General features: G+C 38.2%; 1 protein-coding gene across 1 annotated transcript in view; it reads right to left on the minus strand.

The window, feature by feature from the left end:
* Positions 1-12,072: 12,072 nt before the first annotated feature.
* Positions 12,073-20,183, minus strand: part of LOC146001874 (uncharacterized) — a 61,785-nt gene continuing 53,674 nt past the window's right edge. Inside the window, exons 6-7 of the mRNA XM_083139583.1 lie at positions 15,387-15,506; positions 12,073-13,343 (exon numbers count right to left, since the gene is read on the minus strand). Of these exons, the coding sequence (XP_082995709.1) occupies positions 13,201-13,343; positions 15,387-15,506 (263 nt within the window). The 3' untranslated portion in view covers positions 12,073-13,200. The remainder of the gene's footprint in view (positions 13,344-15,386; positions 15,507-20,183) is intronic.

Below are 20,183 nucleotides of genomic sequence, written 5' to 3' on the forward strand. Positions count from 1 at the left end.
CATAAACATAGAACCAAGCCTGGGTAATCAGTGTAGAAACCTGAATGTATTCATCCAAGTTCTTCAATGTAGAAGCCATAAATCTTTATTTATTGGTAACCAAGCCATCATTGCATGACAATACATGCCGGTAATGTCCCTGTATAGATAATATGTAAAGAGTCTAGTGGAAGAACCTGATAAGCCACATTTTTTTCTGTTTTTACAAAATAATTTCAAACTTTCAAGACTCCTTACTTTCCCTCTGTATACTATTTTTAAATGTTCACATTTCTCAGGGACTACCGGGTTTTTCGTCTGTGCAGTACATTGAAAATTGTAAAAAAAAATATTTCACTTACATTCTACTGTAATCAAATATCTTGTGTAACATTTTGAAATTTTATTTTGTCCAATACTGTGGTCCAAAAAAGGCGAGATGTATTGTGTAGCCATTACAGTAAAATTGGGTCATGCATTCGTACAGTGGGAGTCACTAGTTTTCCTCGACAAATTTTCATTAATTTATCTCTTACATCCAATGAGTGTTTAAGCGATGGATTTTTATGTATGCTGGTGCAGAAGTTGTCAACAGCTTGTTTTGAGTTTTCTTTTAATTCTTGAAGCTCTTGTTGGGTCAAATAAAGTGCATGAACATGCCGATGGACAATTTGCACTGTAATACTAATGGATCCCACTGTACCTGCTAGGATGACAATATCAGTCATGAAATTCATGATATTCAGCAAAGCATTGGCAAAATCTTCAATGTGTTTTTTTTCTGTTCTAATTGTAAATATGCCTCTCTACCCACTATATAAATAGGCCATATAATATGCCAAATATATAAATAAACTTACCTGCCATTTCAGTCTCTTGTGAATGGACAGAAACGACCAATACGAGGAGAGCAATACGTTTCATCTTAACTGAAAAGAAAATGGTTGACATCTTTGAGAAATAGTTGTAAAGAAAGACTAAAATTACTTTGATTGTATTTTTGGCAATTTTATAATCTTTTCTGCTCCCCCTGGTCAATGTGAATGATAAATTTATTAAAGAAACGAGGAAACAAGTAAAGTGGACTGAAACTTACATCAAAAAGTGTCCGACGGGGCTCACCTATATGCATTCAACCTTGTTTTTTGTGATGCAATGTGGCAATTTCAATTTTCCTTTATTAAAGTGCGAAGTTCAGCCTGCGGCTGTTCTACCACCTAACCCCACCTACCCACCTAACTCGTTATTATTCGTTGTGTAATGTTGGATGTGCTTCTTCTGTGTATGGGCAGAAATCATATTTATCTAGTATATCTTGTTGGTCGTATCAAGAAATGCAACAGCGTTACGGAGGGAATTTTCTTTTCGGGACGTTGGTGGGTTTCATATGACGTCATGATGCGCACAGCCGCCATGTTTGCGACCAATTTTGTTTGTCCTGTGCAAGAAAATATCGTGAAATTACGTGAGCTTCTGTTTGAAACATCTAATACTGCACAATGTACTATAGTAAACAAGGTTAAAATCTCCCAGACCCGCTTGAATTCCGTATGTTTACAGGACTAGCCTCAAGCATGGCTGCTCGATCCCACAATGCAAGAGTTTGTGACGTAGGTGAAACACACCTAGCTATACATTCTCACAGCGCCGTAGCGGCAGCCCCCACAAATGCTGATGGTCCCTCAGTGTTCTCTTTGGGCTCCTGAAATGTTGTATAATTCCAGAAAATCAACATATAGTTTCACTTATGTGGAAGAATTCGATTTAAGAAATAGACATTGTGGGTCGACATTGCCTCAATTCGAAATGAAAATTCTTTGAGAGAGCACTGAACATAAAAGGTTAGGTGGCAGAACAGCTCTAGGCTGAACCTCCCACGTAAAGAAAATGTGCTGTTATTGTTATTATTAAATAGACATTACTATCCGCGAACAGAAGGTGTATCAAGCAAGGGCGCACGTAGGATTTTTTTCCAGGGGGGGGCAGAGTTACAGAAACTTTTATCATTATTATTATATATTAATATTATTATTACTACTACAATTTATTATGTATTTTTTTTAAAAAAATCCATACATTTATAATTTTCATATTCTGCATATCTATACATATTTACATAATTATATACTTAACATATTAATTCATGTAGGACAAAAAGATGTTTTTCTATATTTAGGTATTATGTTGAAAGCTTAAATGTAACCCTACTTCAATAATAATAATAATTGTTACAATATTTTTCTTGTAAACTATCGCTACAATTTCACCATTCGAATTACATTAACTCTTTCCAGAAATATCAGGGGGCAAGTGCACCCTAGCACCCCTGCGGGCGCCCTTGGTATCAAGTCAGAGTAAGATCTATTGCACCGGTTAAGTTCAGGACTCAGTGTTTGCTATTATTATTAGGCTTACCATACTTCCGGGATTAACCCGGACAGTCCTGGTTTTTTAGTGCTGTCCAGGGTGATGTCCGGGATTGCAAAATGTCTGTGGTTTTGAGAATCTGAACATGAAAATAGCTACCGGTATTGAATATTCACGACCAGAATTTATGACCGGCAAGGATCGATTATACTTTTTCCTTCTTCGAGATATCGACTTCCGAGCGGTTCCGTTTGCGTACTTCCGTGAGCGTCTTGGTGTCTTGCAAGAGTGTGAAGTAACTAGTCTACAAGTTTTTGATAATTATAAGTATTTACAAGGGCTTTGCATTTGGCAATGGGCAAAAGAAAGTGTGCCTTTAACGTTAACAGAAAGTATTATCCCATAGCAGCAAAAGTTTCCTTAGTTTGTTGCCTGGAATAGAAAGAATTCTTACCATTTTTGATGGGCTAAACTCATACATCCTCTCTTGTGACAAACGCCCAAAATTATTATTTGATTTTTTGAAAATTCAGAAAGTGAATTGCATTTGAAATTTTTGCATGGTTCTCTACAGTTATTTAATAATGTAGTTTTGAAATTGGAAGCTAATTCTATCACAGCAACAGAAGCATTTCAGACATATTATCAATTAATTTGTCAACTTCAGGAAAGAAAACCCATAAATTTATACCGTAACGAACTGTTGCTCGTTGGGATGTTACCAGAATCCTAACCATTATGCTTGGGTGATGTAGCTTCGTCATTCATTCATCCTCACTGGTGAGCACTCGCCCTTTGGCAGATAACTTGGTGGTAATAGGCGAGAGGTTACTTTTCACACTTGAAATGGCACAACACTAAGAATTTGGGTTTATATCTTCCAGTTTAGATCAACATGGTTAGAGAAGGATATTACCTGTCTATTCGATGATGAAGAAATCCTCGGAGAAAACTCCTAGAAGTGCTCTATGCAGACTCGCTCAAACTCCCCGATCTTTCTCGTTCCTCGTTCCAAAGCAAAAGACCCCAAGTCGCCCGTTACACTCTAACTTATCCTTTCTTCCACCACCTGGTTATTGCTCCCTAATACCAGTTGATCAACAACTTACTTTCAATCAACCAGGAAGATAGATTTGATACTGACTTAGCATTCTTTGAATGCTTGAGAGAGAACGGCCGACGAAAGAGGTTATTGCTTTTGGCTTGCTACTTTTCTCTAATCAGGGGAACCTGTTACGATACCATCTTCTGCCAAAGAATTGCTATGCACTCTAATAATGATGTTCAGGAACAAACATTCTTTTTAAGCGTAGACAATTTTCATAATTCTAGTATCCAATACTTAGAGTTGTGGAGAAATAATAATAATAATTAATAACATTAATAATGTTCCAATAAAATGTTAAGGCTTTTAAGTAATTTCAATTTATTTTTGTATAAAACCCTGAAATTCAGCTGTACTGAGTTGATAGCGAATATGACCTGGTTTGACCCAAGAAAATATGCTAAGCCTAATTATTATACTTTAATATGAGAACAGGTGATATAGTGAATTCTCAGTGATATATAATAAGCACGGGCGTACTGGTTCATCTATAGGGGCCAAGGGAGCCTGCATGGGGTGAAGGCAGAGGGGCACTTGCCCCATTGAGATTTCTGGAAATAGTGTAATTCGAGTGGTGAAAATATAGCGATATTTTTTAACAAGAATTTGTTTTCTGTGACAAGCTGCAAGTTACAGCAATTATTATTATTAATAATATTCATTGGCGGCGATTAGGAGAGTCCGCTCCGGTCCATTTCGAGTCCTTATTACGGGCACACATTGTTACTCACCGTCAGCTGACTAATTCCCTTCCTTTATCAAAGTATAAGGTTATTATTACCTCATGCTTCATATTTTCATGTTTTCAACGAGCTTATCGGTTATAGTTTATTTGCCGATAACTACCAATACTTTCCCGACATTTTGGTCTTTCACTGTGTCCTCTGTCCTGAAAACTTTCGCGCAGTCTAATTATCCTGAAAATTAGGCAAAAATTTGAAGTTTCGTGTAATTTTGCACCAGTTTCATGCGAAAGAAACTTAATTTTCTGATAACATAATATGTAATTTAATATCCTGATGCAATTCTCGAATATTTTAAAGCAAAAATCTTGATAAATTGATGTATGTCATTAGATTGGAATGCTTGCACTAATATAATATAGAGCTTATATTTTGAATAACTTTTAATTATTAAAATTTTCAAGCATCGAATTGGTTGAAGGTGGTATTGGCCCAGCTCGTCTCCCTATACCTAGAAAAAGTACGAGGCCCTGTGCGGTGACACGCGCCTCGTACCCCTAACGACCCCCTGATAAAATGAAGTGGAAGAGTTGGAATAAAAGATTCACCGACAACTAAGCAGAAATTCGACTAAAATCCTTGACAAAGCACTTTTTTCAACTTACCGTCACTCAGGCCCAATTTGCGTCCACATGGAACTGAAGCAACTCGAGAGTGTTGGAAAGTGTTCTCTGGTTTCGGGTGGGTAGCGGTCGCTGGCTAACGGACATCGGTCGAGCGTCGGCCCGAAATAAACTCCAGGGCGCTGGGAAGACTGTACTAGGTCAACGGCATACTTTCATAGTATCTAAGTTGGTCATCCACGCTTCGGCGCTGGTAAAGATTTCATTTTGGCGTAAGCCTTCTCGTTCTAAATTAGATTTCCGAATAGACTATCTTTGTTAACCGTGCCGTACGAGAAACTTACTGCCCTGAGGGGCTGTCACAGGCCCACACTTTTTTTGAATCATTAACATTCAAGAAATAATTTTGTTATTGAATCACTCCTTCCTTTGTTGATTATATATGCGCAGTTACATATTAATTATAATAATTACAAAAATTACCATCATTAATAGAGCAAGGATTTTATGTTTTAGGATATGCAAAATGAAACATGCTCTTATGACCTAAAATTGTACAAAACAAAACATGCACTATAATTTGAAATAGCCGGACCCTGTGGCCGAGTGGTTAGCACATCGCGCTGCGACGCAAGGGTCCCGGGTTCGAATCCCGCTCGGTCTTGGTTGTTTGTGAATGTCCATTCATCAATTTCATCATTTCATCACTCATCCCCATCTTCACAAATTAGCTAAGAGGCACAAAACGCGAAGTAAAATAAACTAAATCAATCAATCAACAATTTGAAATACATGCCCTTATAACTGGACTGTTTCAAACATCAACATCTAAATGCTGAGATATTTTCACATACGGCCGGCCAGCGTGGCGGAGTGGTTAACACATCGCGCTACGATGCCAGGGGTCCCGGGTTCGAATCCTGGCATGGGCATGGATGTTTGTGAATGTTCAATTTCATCATATTGTCACTCATCCCCATCACTGCGCATTAGCCAAAAGTGGCACAAGAAGCAAAGTAAAATAAAGCAAATTAATCAATCAATTTTCACATACGTACTATTTTTAGTTCCCTTTATGGGCCCTGAGTTGCAATGCACAATGAATACTTTCTCTAAATTTTCAATGAAAAAGATGTTGCTCCAGTCCGAAAAAAAGAAAACCTCGAGTGAACATTAAAGTAAGAACGAATACATTTCGAAAATGACTGTATATTTCTTGAAAATGCGAAAATATGTTGAATTTGATCGAAAATCAATCAAAATATGCTCTATCATGAAGAAATTGCCAAATATGCCCTTAAAATGCACCTTAGTATAATTAGTTCCGTCATAATATAAATTTCTATATGTTTGGGGAACATATCACCCTTACCAAAAAAAAAAAATGCTGTCATGAAAATCATAGCCCAAAAAGAAATAATGACAGATTATTGCATGACTGTCACACAAACATTTTACCATTCACAGAAAACAATAATTTCTCAAAAATGCTATTTTGTTTGTAGATGTGCAGTTGTGTATTAATTATAATAATTACAAAAATTACAAGCCAATTGTACATTTTCACTGGCATGTGTGTCTTGAATGACACGAAATCAAAGATGTCGCCTGATAGGCTCACCTAGTGCATTTTGCCTCCTATTTACTTTACATTCAAGTTTTTATGAACTAAAGTAATTCATAAATATTGTGAACACCCTTGGAACAATGACATTTATTTTCAATTTAGAAAAAGAAATGCATAGTTAAAAAATCGAAAAAATAGAGATGGTGGGCCTGACAAGCCCCCTCCCCTCCCCGGGTAAGCTAGGGTTGAGATAATCTCGAAAGCTACTGGATGTAGAAAAACGAAATTTGGTCAGCTACTAAGTAATAACTAAACACCGCAAAATTGTCCCGATAGGCCCATCTGTTGCTTGCTTGATTTATTGGTTTTCATATCATGGGCACATCAGCACAAGAGCCCTTTTCCCCTTAACTGAAACGGCCTTGTAACAAGAAAATAGAAGATGTCTATTAAAAACTTCCTCCCTTAATTTTTAAAATTAATTAATTCGTTTCCGAGGATAAAATCTATTTAGCACTGGCGTACGCAGGATTTTTTCGTTAGGGGCTGAAATTGTAAAGGTACACTCGCCTCAATTAGTGTGTTTCTTTAGACAGCATATTTGCATAAGATACAATTCAACATTCAAGTGTATCAATATACGCTGTATAAAACACAATAAACTTCGTTGGCTCTGTACATAGTACATAGCTGCTTTCAAGGGAGCGGCATAGACAATAAGATATTTATAAAAATGACCAGGGCTCGGAAGTTGAGGAGAAATACTTATTTTTTTCCTAGTGTCCGAAGACGAGGCCCAACATAATATATGTTCATTTTGGGTCATTGTAGGCCAGAAAAGGGTGGGTTTTATTTGTCCTTTTTTGGCGATTTTGGGCTTATTAGTCCTTTTTTAGCCTTTTTTTAGGTCTTAACGACTTTTTTTGCAACTTCACCTTCTTTCGACTACGTCTTTACTGCCCATTCTCAATTCGAATCATCATCAGTTCATCACCTCTTAAACGTCCTTTCTGTAGTGAAGAAATAAAAAGAAAGAAATATATTTGAACCATCCCTGAAACGAGAGAAAAACATTTTTGGACGACTAAAGCAGGTACGGTACAAGGTCCGTTAACCGTAACTTGTCTGGAAAGTCGCGCTGTAAGTGGCAACTTTCTCTTGTTTTGAAGCTTTCAGTTTTTTCGCACTGTGTGTTCCATACCACTAGATTTTTTTATTTTTTTTATTCATGAAATATGTAATTAAAACTGAAGTTATAAATTAATTTGGATCACATTTATAGGTCCTTTTTTTTTCGTTTTTAGGTCCATTTTTTGATATTTTTAGGTATTTTTATAGGTATTTTTTTGGCAATTTATAGGTCTTCAACTTCCGAGCTCTAGAAATGACAATCACTCCTTTCATTTGGAAATGTTGATTATCTCAAAATTTCGGAAGGGGCTGTATACTCATAAGCCCCCATTTACATACACCCGTGCTCCTTGCTTATTAAAAGCTGGTGCTGTAAAGGGGCTCACACAAGCACAAACGCGCGGCAACTAGGCTCCACAGAGGATTATCGAGGCGCCAGAGCCTCGTTGCCCTGCGAGAAGCAATTACCGAGGTGTACTAGGGAAAGTGACGTTGACTTTTGTGTTCCGTATCAGAAGGTCACCCCTTACACCCTCCATTCGTTGCCTCGGGTCAATCATGCGACCTATAACCTCTCTGTTTATATAGTCGCCCCGTGATCAATGGGTTGGGGCACGGCCATCTTTAATCCGAGGGAGGCCGGAGCCTTCAATTTGGCAACACTGTAATCTGTGACATCAGCCGGCCGATCTTACTCGGAAGAAACATTAAAGAATGTAAGAAGAACGAGGAAAAAGAAATAATTTTCTGCAGCCTCGTAATCACTTCATCCGCCCAAATTATATTCGCTATTTTATTCAACGTTATTTTTCATAAGTAAATCAGTATGTTATTAAATTGTTAAAATATATTTTGGATTTTCTGAGCCGCATACCAGCACATCACGGAGCTTTCCGAAGTTTGCACATGTGGAGAATCATCAAATTTAATAAACATCCAATATTGATGTCATGAGATATTTACCGTTGTTAGTGTCCCGTAGAGGGTGACACCAGTTTGGCTTAGGCCAGGGTAAAACATGAGATTCTCAGGGCAACTAAAACTGATTGATAACTTATTTTAGAAGGGGAAAGGGAACAAAGGAAACAACTTGTTTAACCTTGTTTATAAGGTACAATGCACCGTATATTCTTAATTTTCATATTACATTAAATGTATATACAGGATTGTATTTAAAGCTGTCTCTTTGTTTCTTGGTCACATATATCTCTATTAAACATATTTCATCTACTGGAAGGCTTCTTCTTCTTCTTCTTTCTGGATACGTGATGGACTTCTTCTATTTGGCTAACAAGCTTCTTCTTCCGTCTGCTAATAGGCTACCTCTCCTTCTCTATGGACATGTGAAAGACTTTCTCTTCTTCTATCAATAAATCGGCTGATTCATCTATTGGTTGAGAGGCTTCTACTTATATCAATTGGTTAATAGACTTCTTCTTCTATCAATTTATTAGTAGGCTTCTTCTTCTACTAGTCGATAATCTTCTTCTTCTATTATTTAATACACTTCTTCTATTTGTCAATAAACTTCTTTTCCTATGTACTAATGAACTTCTATTGGGCTTTTTCTTCTATTGGCTACTCAGCTTCTTCTTCTGGAGGCTTCTTCTGCTTAAGATTTTCGGCTTACATCTACATGCATGTATTCTTCTTGGATGACAACCCTTTATCTGCATATATATTCTTATGGAATTACAACCTTTTTTTCTGTATATATATATATATATATATATTCTTTTGGGATTACAACCCTTTATCTGCATATATATATATATTCTTCTGGGATTACAACCCTTTATCTGCATATATATATTCCTCTGGGATTACAACCATCTATCTGAATATATATGTCCTCGGATTACAACCGGATATCTGCATACCTTCCATAGGTTTGCTGCCTTGTACAAGCAGAGAGAGGTAGAGAATAGAAAATTGTAATCGCTTTTTAACTTCATTAATCTTTACATACAATGACATATGCTGCACGTGTAGATCATTTCTTTCTCTCGCCTTTATCCATCTCCATTGCTTATCTCAGTTCATAAATTTATGTAAGCACAATTAATTTCAGTTCTCCCAAACACTTTCGTTCGATTCGCGTGCGCAAGTTACTATAATCTGTGATCCTAATATTTCTTCCGCGTGCTGCCATCTATGATTCCTTATTTCAATCATTGGGACATATGGTTTACTTGTGCGGGTACGTAACATGAAAAATAAATCAGCGGACGTCAAAGAGTAATTTAAAACATGTTTATGCAAAAAGCAAATTCCACGCTGAGAAAAGTTGTATGCATGAGGCACCACACGCTTACCTTTTAAATTACTCATATTAGGTACAAGGGTGAAACTACAGAAAAAAAATCGTCAAACTTCTAAGATCATAAAACGTAACAGGCCCAACCTAACGAAAACAGTAGAACACAAAAATCATTCATTCATTCACTGTAACGTACCCTCCCCCCCCCCCCAAGAGAAAAACTACTGAAATTTAAATCTAAATTCTAAACCATGCAAAATTATACACTTTTTCTGAGGGAATACATAGTCACCAACAGTCGAAATGCCACTTGTTTGGAAATATTTATTTTAAGATAATCAGTTTCTTGGTGGCATTATTTTAGCCTCGTACATATATATGCACACAAAACAAATGTTTGCTCATACGCACATCGTAATTAGCAAGTATTGTCTGTTGAAATCTTGGCAAATTATGTCATAGACTGCTAAAATGAAGACGATGTACAGAAATATTATGTACAAAAGATAAATTTTACACTCTGTAATACTTGGCCTTGCTGTTTTATCGCATACACAACTACGTTTACGTCTTACTTTAAAAACTTTAAAGCTGGTGTAATGGATCTTCCATCATTTAAATATTAATTTCTAAAGAGCTTCTAATGTCATTCCCAAATCCTAACAAATAAAATAGGGTCAGACTACTGCACACACATTATTAGAGAAGTTCCATGCTGCTTATGATATGTAAAGTTGGCCTTGTATTTTCTGCTTACTTCCAGTTAGTTACATTTCTATTGTTACTGCATGTTTTCCACATACTTCGTTCATAATGACAATCTTCTGTCCAGATTTGGAAAAAGAAAAACATTTTACACGGATGCCCTTGTTTCTTTAAAATTCAACATCAACTTTGATTTTCGCGCCCATGCTTTGTAGGTTGATTTTTAAGCCGGTGAAACAACGTTGCCAAATGTCAGTATTCCGGCCTTCCTCGGATTAAAGATGGCCGTGGTTCCGGACTTAGCCACACTGCTCATTGGACTGATCCCTTAACATGTAAACTTTAATACTTTAATAAATATGGAAATTGGGGGTGGGGTGGGAGCTCCTCTTGCACCATCAAGTTACGACTGATCGGTCATATCATACGACATAAGGGTTCTCGAAGGTACTATCCGCACAATGAATCAAGTTGCATTTATATAAAGGAATGTACTGTTGTACATGGAGATCAAGTTCAAATTATCGGTGATAACAACAATCTACTCAGAATATTAACGTTATGATCTACTCTGAATTTTAACATTACTCTTACTCTTTTACATGTGTAACTTTTTTATTAATTATTTATTGATCCCTCTCACTGTTCTTGTTTTGAATTAATTTTTCATATTTATACTACTGTAATAGGTGCACTAGATATTCCCGTTTACATTAGTTTTCAACCTCAATTTTGCATATTGGTTTCACATAGAAATTTCGTTAGCTACTGTGCTTCCATCTAGTTTCATTTTCAAAAGCTTACCTGCTCTTGTTTCTTGTAACACATTCGAATGTAGGAATTGAAAAATAAAATACTGTACAGTTGTGTTATTACGACCTTAAGAAATCATGTAAAATGTAGAAACGTTATCTTTCGAACAAAGGCTGTGAGAACTGCGAACTTCGAAATGTTGGGAGAGCAGATTCCATCTTCCTCCAATAAAAAGATATGACCATGTTAAATATTTACGGTTTTAATTACAAAAAATAGGAGCTTTATTTTAAAATACGGTGCATTCGTTTTGTTTCTCGGCCGAGATAGCACGTGAAGAACTTTGAACAACTCTTATAACACAGGTTAGTACTCATTATGCAATACAAATATAATTGTCTACATGCTAAAGATATGTGCGTAAATAAGCGAGACGTTACGGGCCGAAAATGCCGGCATCTGCGTCATGTCACGCGCTATCTCGGCACAGAGCCAAAACGAACGCATTGTACTTTAAGTGTTAAAGAACACGTTTGTTGTGAGTATGTGTTTATTTAATATCTACATAATTACATCAAGATAACAGTAATCGCTTAGCTTAAAGTTCTACATGATTTTGAAATATACAGGGTGCGGCAGGAGTCGGGCACCACCCTTTTAATTTGAAAACGACTTGACGGAGGGCGATGAAATTTCGGATATGGGTAATTGGGGTGGCGGCACACCAGATGGGGCTAGTGTGTATCTTGGTGGCCATCTTGAAAGTCGCCGTCTTGGAATTACATCCAGATTTTCAAATGGGAAGGGGAATCATGTAGCATATCATTTTACATATGCGTTTTCTCAGACATAAGAATATGCAGTTATTTTTCCCCTAACTTTAACTGGGGGGATCCCACTTTAAACTGTAGGTGCAGTCCCGATTAGCCTTTCTGTGCAAAAGTGGACTTAAAAATAAACTCAAACAAACAAATAGCCACGTTTATGAAATCATATACAAGGGTTTGGCGCTAACCAAGGGGGCTTGAGAGCGGCGCCTCGAGCAGTCGCCCGGCCCATAAGCCTATCCTGTGTTCGGGAATGTTGCATTACTGTGACAAGGAACACAATTCAATTCAATTGGTCCGGGTTAGTCTTGGAGAGCTTACTTAAACATAACGAGTGTAATTTATTACTATATATATTTTAACAGATTCGGTATTCTACATAAAAGATCATCCACACTGATAATACATTAATAATAATAATAATAATAATAATAATACATCATTGTCAACTGAAATGGATAATATATTAGGGATGTGCCGAAGCCGATTACAGATGTATGAAAATCGGCAGAAATTGACATATCGGCATCGGCAAAAATCCGATATTTAAACCGGTACAGATTATACTAGAGTTTTACCTTCTAATAAGTTTTATATTCTAGTTTTGTAAGATTTATTAAAAATTAGGTTATGATTCATCATTATTGTAGAGTTTTTGTAATAAAATTATTGCAAACTCTCATTCAGTACATTGCTGAACCAGGATCTACTCTTGTATTGGAAATTCAAAAATGAGTATTCAAACCTGAAGCACGTGCTGAGAAAATACTTGGGCACATCTGCTGCATCAGTATTCAGTGATTGAGTGTTCAGTGTTGCTGAACAGATTTGCGATAAGAGAAGAAGTAGGTTACTTCCAGAAGTGCTTCCAAATCTCGTGTTTCTGAAGTTGAATCTGGCAGCAATAAATTTCCAACATTAAGAACGTTTAATTTAATAATCTTATGTATCGGAATCGGTTCCAAAAACTATCGGTGAGTACATCGGCATCGGTAAATTTTCAGCTTCGTCACATCCATAGATAATTATATGCAATATTTTCTCACAGTTCAATGAAAAATGTTATTAATATCTTGCAATGTACTTTACTACAAAAATTGAATAGCTACAGTTTGTAATGGAAGATATCAATCGGAAAAAATGTTCTCTCTCTCTCTCTCTCTCTCTCTCTCTCTCTCTCTCTCTCTCTCTCTCTCTCTCCTACGAAACAGGATCACTGCATGAAGTCCCGCCGCATGACGTCTTGCAGCATTTTTGATTCCCTTGGCAGTCGCTGTCAGATTGGCAGATGCTAGAACAAATTCCAACTTGTCCTTGTGTCGACGGGCAGGATCCAGGCTTAACTGAAATAATGAATTTATGTCGTATAAGGTACATGAAGTGTTTACATTCGTTTTGATTAAGCCAGACACATGCTACGATATTATTCTCTTTATTTTGAATGGCTGAGTTGAGACAAGGGAGATCTTTATTATTCACTCAATGACAGTAAAAGTTTTGAGTTGATGTTTTAATTCCACTTTGTGCACAGTAAGGCTAATCGGGACTGGACCTAAAGTTTAAAGCGGAATCCGAACCACTATGTGCCTCCGTTAATTACAGTAAAACCTCGTTAATCCGGACTAATGGGGTGATAAGTTGACCGGTTTAACGAAAGTCCGGATTAACAGCAAGTGCATTAAAACACGTTTATTATGATGTATTTAAAGGGCATAGGCCTAAATGCACTATACAGTCTGCGGGAAACAGAATTTCATCAGTGGTTGACTGCCTTTTCTTTGGGAAGTTCTCTTGTTGACTTCTAGCCACATTTAAAACCTTGCATCTTTATTCCTTTTGCCTGTCCGGATTAAGCGAAGTCCGGCTAATCGGGGTCCGGATTAACGAGGTTTTACTGTATATACAAAGTGTAAAGCACAACACCCATAAAAGAGACCATGGCAATTTTTAAAGTATTAACTCCTATTATAAAGTTCACCTAATCAATTAAATGTTTCAGTTTTTCAAAATATACAAGATTATTGAAAAATTATTCCATAGTTTCGTGTTTTTATTGTGGGGAACTCACGGAACATATCGTCATCGGTTCCTGATGTCCATAAGTTTTTATTCCAATAGTTCCGCACACCGCTAGTTTTCATGAATACGATGTATCAGCATAGAATTACCATAGTTCCCCCATTAGTAAATGTTTGCATTTGTAAGATATTGCCCAGTCGCATCATAATGCCTAGCGGGTTGAAGAAGGATGCTGCATAAGGAAACGCAAAAAACTTGTCGGAATATAAATTAAGTCGAAGGTAGGCCACACAGATAGTTAGGCTAACTCTGTGTTGGTGAAAGTACCAATGGTTAGGCCATACGCACGCCTTTGTTGAATTAAGGAAATTAGTTAATTTGGTCGCACATATGGAAACGCTATGTAAATATGTATACCAGGTGTGCAAGGTTTGGTGCACAGTCTCAACTGTTACGTCAGTGTGTTGCCAGGACAGTATCTGTCAAAACGCCGTGGATGTGCAACTGAGTGAGAGTGATCGCGATATTGGGTTTGTGTGGTAAACATGTCGACCTTCAAACCAAATAAGGAGCATGTGTGGCACGTCCTGCTTTTCTTGTTCAATCAAAAGAAAAACGTGAGTGAAAGCCATCGTATCCTTGTGGAAACGTACGGTGACAATGTCCTTACGCAAGACGCGTGTGTGCCTTGGTTTCGACGATTTAAAAGTGGTGATTTAGACTTGAAAGACAAAGATCGCCCGGACCAGCCGAAAAAATTCCAAGACGCCGAATTGCAAGCACTGTTGGACGAAGACGATACGCAAACGCAACAACAACTGGCACAGAAGTTAAATGTTGGTCGCCAAACCATATCTGATCGTCTTCATGCCATGGGAAAGTTCCATATTGGGCGCCAAGACACGGAAAAGTGATTTTGCAGCAAGACAACGCGCTCATCACTCACAGCGAAAGGCGTCAGAGACACCATTGCTGCACTTGGCTGGGAATTCTTGCCCCACCCGCCATACGCACCAGACTTAGCCCCTTCGAACTACCACTTGTTTTCATCGATGTCTCACTCACTTTGCCAGCAACACTTCAACAATTACGAAGATGTCGAACAATGGCTTGCTGACTGGATCACCTCAAAATGTGAACAATTTTTCAATGTGTAGGGCATCCACAATTTGACGGACAGATGGGCAAAATATATAGCTAACGATGGCACATACTTTGAATAAAGCATTTGTTACCTTTCTCCCCAGATACACTTGTTTTCTGTGTATGCACATACGACATAACATGTGAATGCGAGCAAGCTTACAGCTACGGCGAACATATTCATTGGTCCAAGTTTCTTTAAGTTTGTCCGGAAGTGTACTCACCTGGTTCATCGTCAACGCACGCCGCCACAGGGCAGCAGGGGGCCCTGACGCATTTCACTTCTCGTGGCACACATCGTCTGCGACAGCGAACATTAGCACAGGGATCTCGACAGTCTTCCGCTGCAAAGACAATGAGTTGTGTAATATATTACAAAGGCGTATTTAGGATTTCGTTATTGAGGATACCAGAGTTTTCTGTTGAAAGATTTATATGAGTCTCCACTAAATACACTATTACATTCACAGGGTGGCTACTCACCGGGAGTTCCTTGAATTCCGGGACTTCCTTGAATTCCGGGAATTCCTTAAATTCCGGGAATTCCTCCGTAGACGTGAAAAATTACAACTTTTTTAATACAAATCCTATTCACATTTTATGCAAATAAAAATTATTTTCGTAAAATTTTCTTGCTCGCTTCGCTCGCAATTCCTCCTTTTCTTAGTCTTATCAAGTTTATAACCATAGCTAGGGGGCGGTGGGAGTCGGTCCTGGGCGCCGAACTATCTAAATGAAAAAAAATGTAAGATTGATTGATTGATTTGGGGTTTTAAGTCTACTTTATGCACAGAATGGATAATCGGGACTGGACCTACAGTTTAAAGTGCGATCCGAACTACTGTGCCATGTGTTGAAAAAATAATTGACATAGTTTGTTCTAACGCAAATGCTCTAGCACCAACTTCTACCCCCTTTTTGCATAATTTAGGAGGGTAATAACGTCTTTGATACTACTACTACTAATAATAATAATAATGACAACAACAACAGCAATGTTGGTCCCGGCGGGTTCGAATCCCGGCTTGGGCATGGAAGTTTGTGACTGTCCATTCATCAATTTTATTGTATCACTCATCCCCATCTTCGCAAATTACCCAAACGTGGCACAAGAAGAGAAGTAAAATAAGACAAATCAATAATAATAATGTTATAATAATAACATTATTATTAACCCTATTACTATTATTATTAGTATTAGTACGTTTATCCTGGCACTTTCTCCCCGCCCGCTCAGACAAAAAATCGTGGTTGCGCCTCTGATTGTAAATAGAAACTCAGCACCTTAAATTAAATACTTTAATTATATTACGTATACCGTTTAATTGAATTATAATTATTGGATGTTGGAATCACATAGACCCTTTACATTATGAAGATATTTGTGTGTGAATGTTGACAGGCGGTAATACGTAAGGTTGAAATAGACAATACATCTGCTTGAATTTTTGGAAAGTTCGCCTTGAAAACCGGGAATTATACTTGAATTTTATCATGGTCCTAGAGTGGCAACCCTGATTCAAGTCTTTGTACAGTCAACAGCAAAGATAATGGTAGGCAAATTGCCCACCGCTACTTTCATTACTTTTTTTATTCTACATCCTGTGTTGTTTTAAGGAATGAAACTACGTTAGTTCGAAGCGGGCATTGCCCTCTGCTTGTTGATGTCATTATTTCCGTTCATTATGATCACACTATGTAATACAGACCGAATCAAAAGGGTGATGCACAATGCATCTACTGTTTCTTTTGCTGTTGGGTGTACCTTGAGACATTTATATATATGCAATACCTCACAGATTTATTTTCTTAGAATCAATAAGTCATAATAACCGTAATATTGATTTGGATGTAGGATATTTTCAAGGAAAGTTCAAGCCCCGTAGTGCGCCTTGTTGATTCATAAATTGATTGATTTCGTTTATTTTACTTCACTTTTCGGCTACTTTTGACGAATCGCGAAAATGGGGATGGATGATGATGTGATGAAAGTGATGAATGGACACTCACAAACATCCACGCTCAGTCCGGGATTCGAACCCGGGACTCCTGGCGTCGTAGTGCGATGTGCTAACCACTCTGCCACGGAGGCCCGCATAGCATTCTAAAGGGTTCTATTGGGTTCCGCTGTAGGACCGGAATCTTCTTTCTCGCACAATTTAAATTCGGTCCAAGTTGCCTATTGTTTCATTGAAAAAAGTTCGTGGACCGAATTTAAATTGATCTGGTAAAAAGGTTCCTGGACCGAATTGAAATACTTCACAGATAAAAAGGTTATTTACGGTCCAGAACCCATTTACGCTTGCTGATTTTCTCTGCTGGACCGGAATTGAATTTATTTAAGATTCCTGGACCTGTAACAATCCTGCCGCATAGTGCGCTATGCAGTGCCGGATCTACAAATCTTGGGCCTCCCCGCAAAATATTACCAATGGCCCCCTGCACATACCTATTTTTACATCTCATATATATAATATATATTTGTGTGTGTGTGTGTGTGTGTGTGTGTGTAATTCTTGATCTCATGTTGACAAAGTCACATACAAGGGCCTACAGGATCGTTCAAAGTCCCTTAACACCCCCTATCAAAAGTAAAGGACTTAGGTTGGGTTTGGTCATAATAGAAATAGGCTAGGCTTAAGGGCAACCACATTTGTGGCCACAATATTGAATTCAACTCAATATTTTGAAATGGAAAATGATACATTTGTTGCAGTCATGCAGTCATAACTTTTTCCTGATTAATGATAGGTTGAAGAAACCTTCATCACTGCATTTCTCGCGAAATTCTAGCCTGACTGCAACGCGGGAAACCCGGAATTTTTCCGACTTTGTTCCTGCATTAAGCGGCTGTAGGGCCCAGCCAGCCTCAAATCAAATGGTACCCGGAGTGGGGGTAAGAGCGGCCGCAGCGTGGTGCTCATCGCATCACCTCCAAGATGGCCGACATTGAAAATATGTGGGTCCATACCCTAAATATACCTTCATGACAAGGTGCTATATGTACAGGGAACATACCTTTACCTGTATATATTGTATTTCTTTCTCTACCCCTGAGTAACTACGAGGGCGGGCTGAAAAGTAATGCCTGCTATTTTCTTTTCTAACGGTGTAAAGACATTTTGGATTTTGAGCAACCCTGCATTGTACTCTTCAGGCTTTCCCCCTTCTCCATTCCAAGTTTCAAACTTCTATCACCAGGGGTTGCTGAACTAGAGCGAGGAAAATGGCAGCATGTAACCATACTATGTCGGTGCACCCGAAACTGCGTGTGGTGACAGAGTTTCTAACTGCAGAAAATGTGTCCCACAATTGACATTCATCAGAGAATAAAGGCTTTTTATGGGAATGAATGTGTAACGTCAGTACTGTATGATGTTGGGCTGCTCATGCTCACAATGAAAACCCCTGGCGAGGAACTCTCAACGTGTGTGACAAAGAACTTCTTGAGAGTTATTATTACCTAGAAATTGCCAAAAAAGATCTAAAAATATAAAAAAAAGACCTAAAACCGAAAAAAAGGACGTATAAATGTGATCCAAATTAATTATTAACTTCAGTTTTAATTACATATTTACTGAATAAAAAAATAAAAAATTCTGGTGGTATGGAACACACACTGCGAAAAAACTGAACGGTTCAAAACAAGAGAAAGTTGCCACTTACAGTGCAACCTTCCAGACAAGTTACGGTTAAAGGATCTTGTACCGTACCTGTTTCAGTCGTCCGAAAATGTTTTTCTCTCGTTTCAGGGATGGTTCAAATGTATTTCTTTCATTTTATTTCTTCACTACAGAAAGGACGTTTAAGAGGTGATGAACTGATGATGATTCGAATTGAGAATGGGCAGCAAAAACGTAAGTAGTAATGGCAGCACTATGTTCCTACGCGTCAGCAAAAATTTGATGCGCCTGGTGTTAGGTTACATCCGGTTGTAGCGGGCCACGAGTGATTTTATTATTGAGTCAGCAGAACGTGTCTGATCACCTTGAAGACATCGGAAGCGGTGGGGGGAGGGGGGTCAATGGGTTTGTCACGTTGTTTCTTGATGTATGCTAAACTAACACGTGCGTATGTTTGTGTGTGTGTGGAGGAAATGCGCGCGCAACCATTGCGTATGATTCAAAGACATGAAGAAATGATTTAAAGATGGCGCCGAAGGTGCTTTACCCCCGAAAGTTTAGCGGCTAAGGTTATTGCTCTGTAAAACAAGAGGCGTCGAGGGTTCGATTCCTGGTAGAGTCAATATTGATTGATTGATAGATTGAGTTAGTTTTTTAAGTCCGTTTTATGCACGGCAAAACTAATCAGGATTGGAGCTACAGTTGAAAAGTGGTGATTCGGACCACTATGTGCCTCCACCGAGTATCGAACCTGGGACCCGTTGATTACAAGGCGACGATGTCAATATTGAATGGTCTCGATTAGCCTGTGTGTAAATAAAGGCAACAAAATGGTTGAGTTCGAAAATCGAGTTGGGTTAGTGGTTAATGTTGTCACCTGGCAATGAAGAGGTCGCGGGTTCGATTCTCTAGGTAGTTAAATTAGACCAATTGTTTAGTCCCGCCATTATAGGTCGCGATTAGTCCATCTGTGCATAAATAGTGTTTGAATAAAATCAATATGGCGGCCTTTTGTTAGTGGTTAATGTTGTCGCCTGGTAATGAAGAGGTCGCGGGTTCGATTCTCTAGGTAGTTAAATGAACCCAATTATTTTGTCCCGCCATTATAGGTCCCGATTAGTCCATCTGTGCATAAATAGTATTTGAATAAAATCAAAATGGCGGCCGCGTTTTGTGTTTAGCGGCGGCGGCGGCGACCGGGGCGCGGCGCGGCGCGGGGCGGGGCGGCGCGGCGCGGGGGTGTTTTTTTTTTCCGCGAGATGTTTCAACCAAGTGGTTGAGGGTTCGATTCCCAATGTTGGTGAAAATTGGATATTCAATTGTATTTGTTTAAAAGTTCCGATTAGCTTTTTTGTGCACAAAGAGAAAATGAACTAATTGGAAATAGGATGTTTATGC

The sequence above is a fragment of the Lepisma saccharinum genome, chromosome 18 (genome assembly GCF_977018435.1).
Source record: "Lepisma saccharinum chromosome 18, izLepSacc3.1, whole genome shotgun sequence".
Classification (NCBI taxonomy): domain Eukaryota; kingdom Metazoa; phylum Arthropoda; class Insecta; order Zygentoma; family Lepismatidae; genus Lepisma; species Lepisma saccharinum.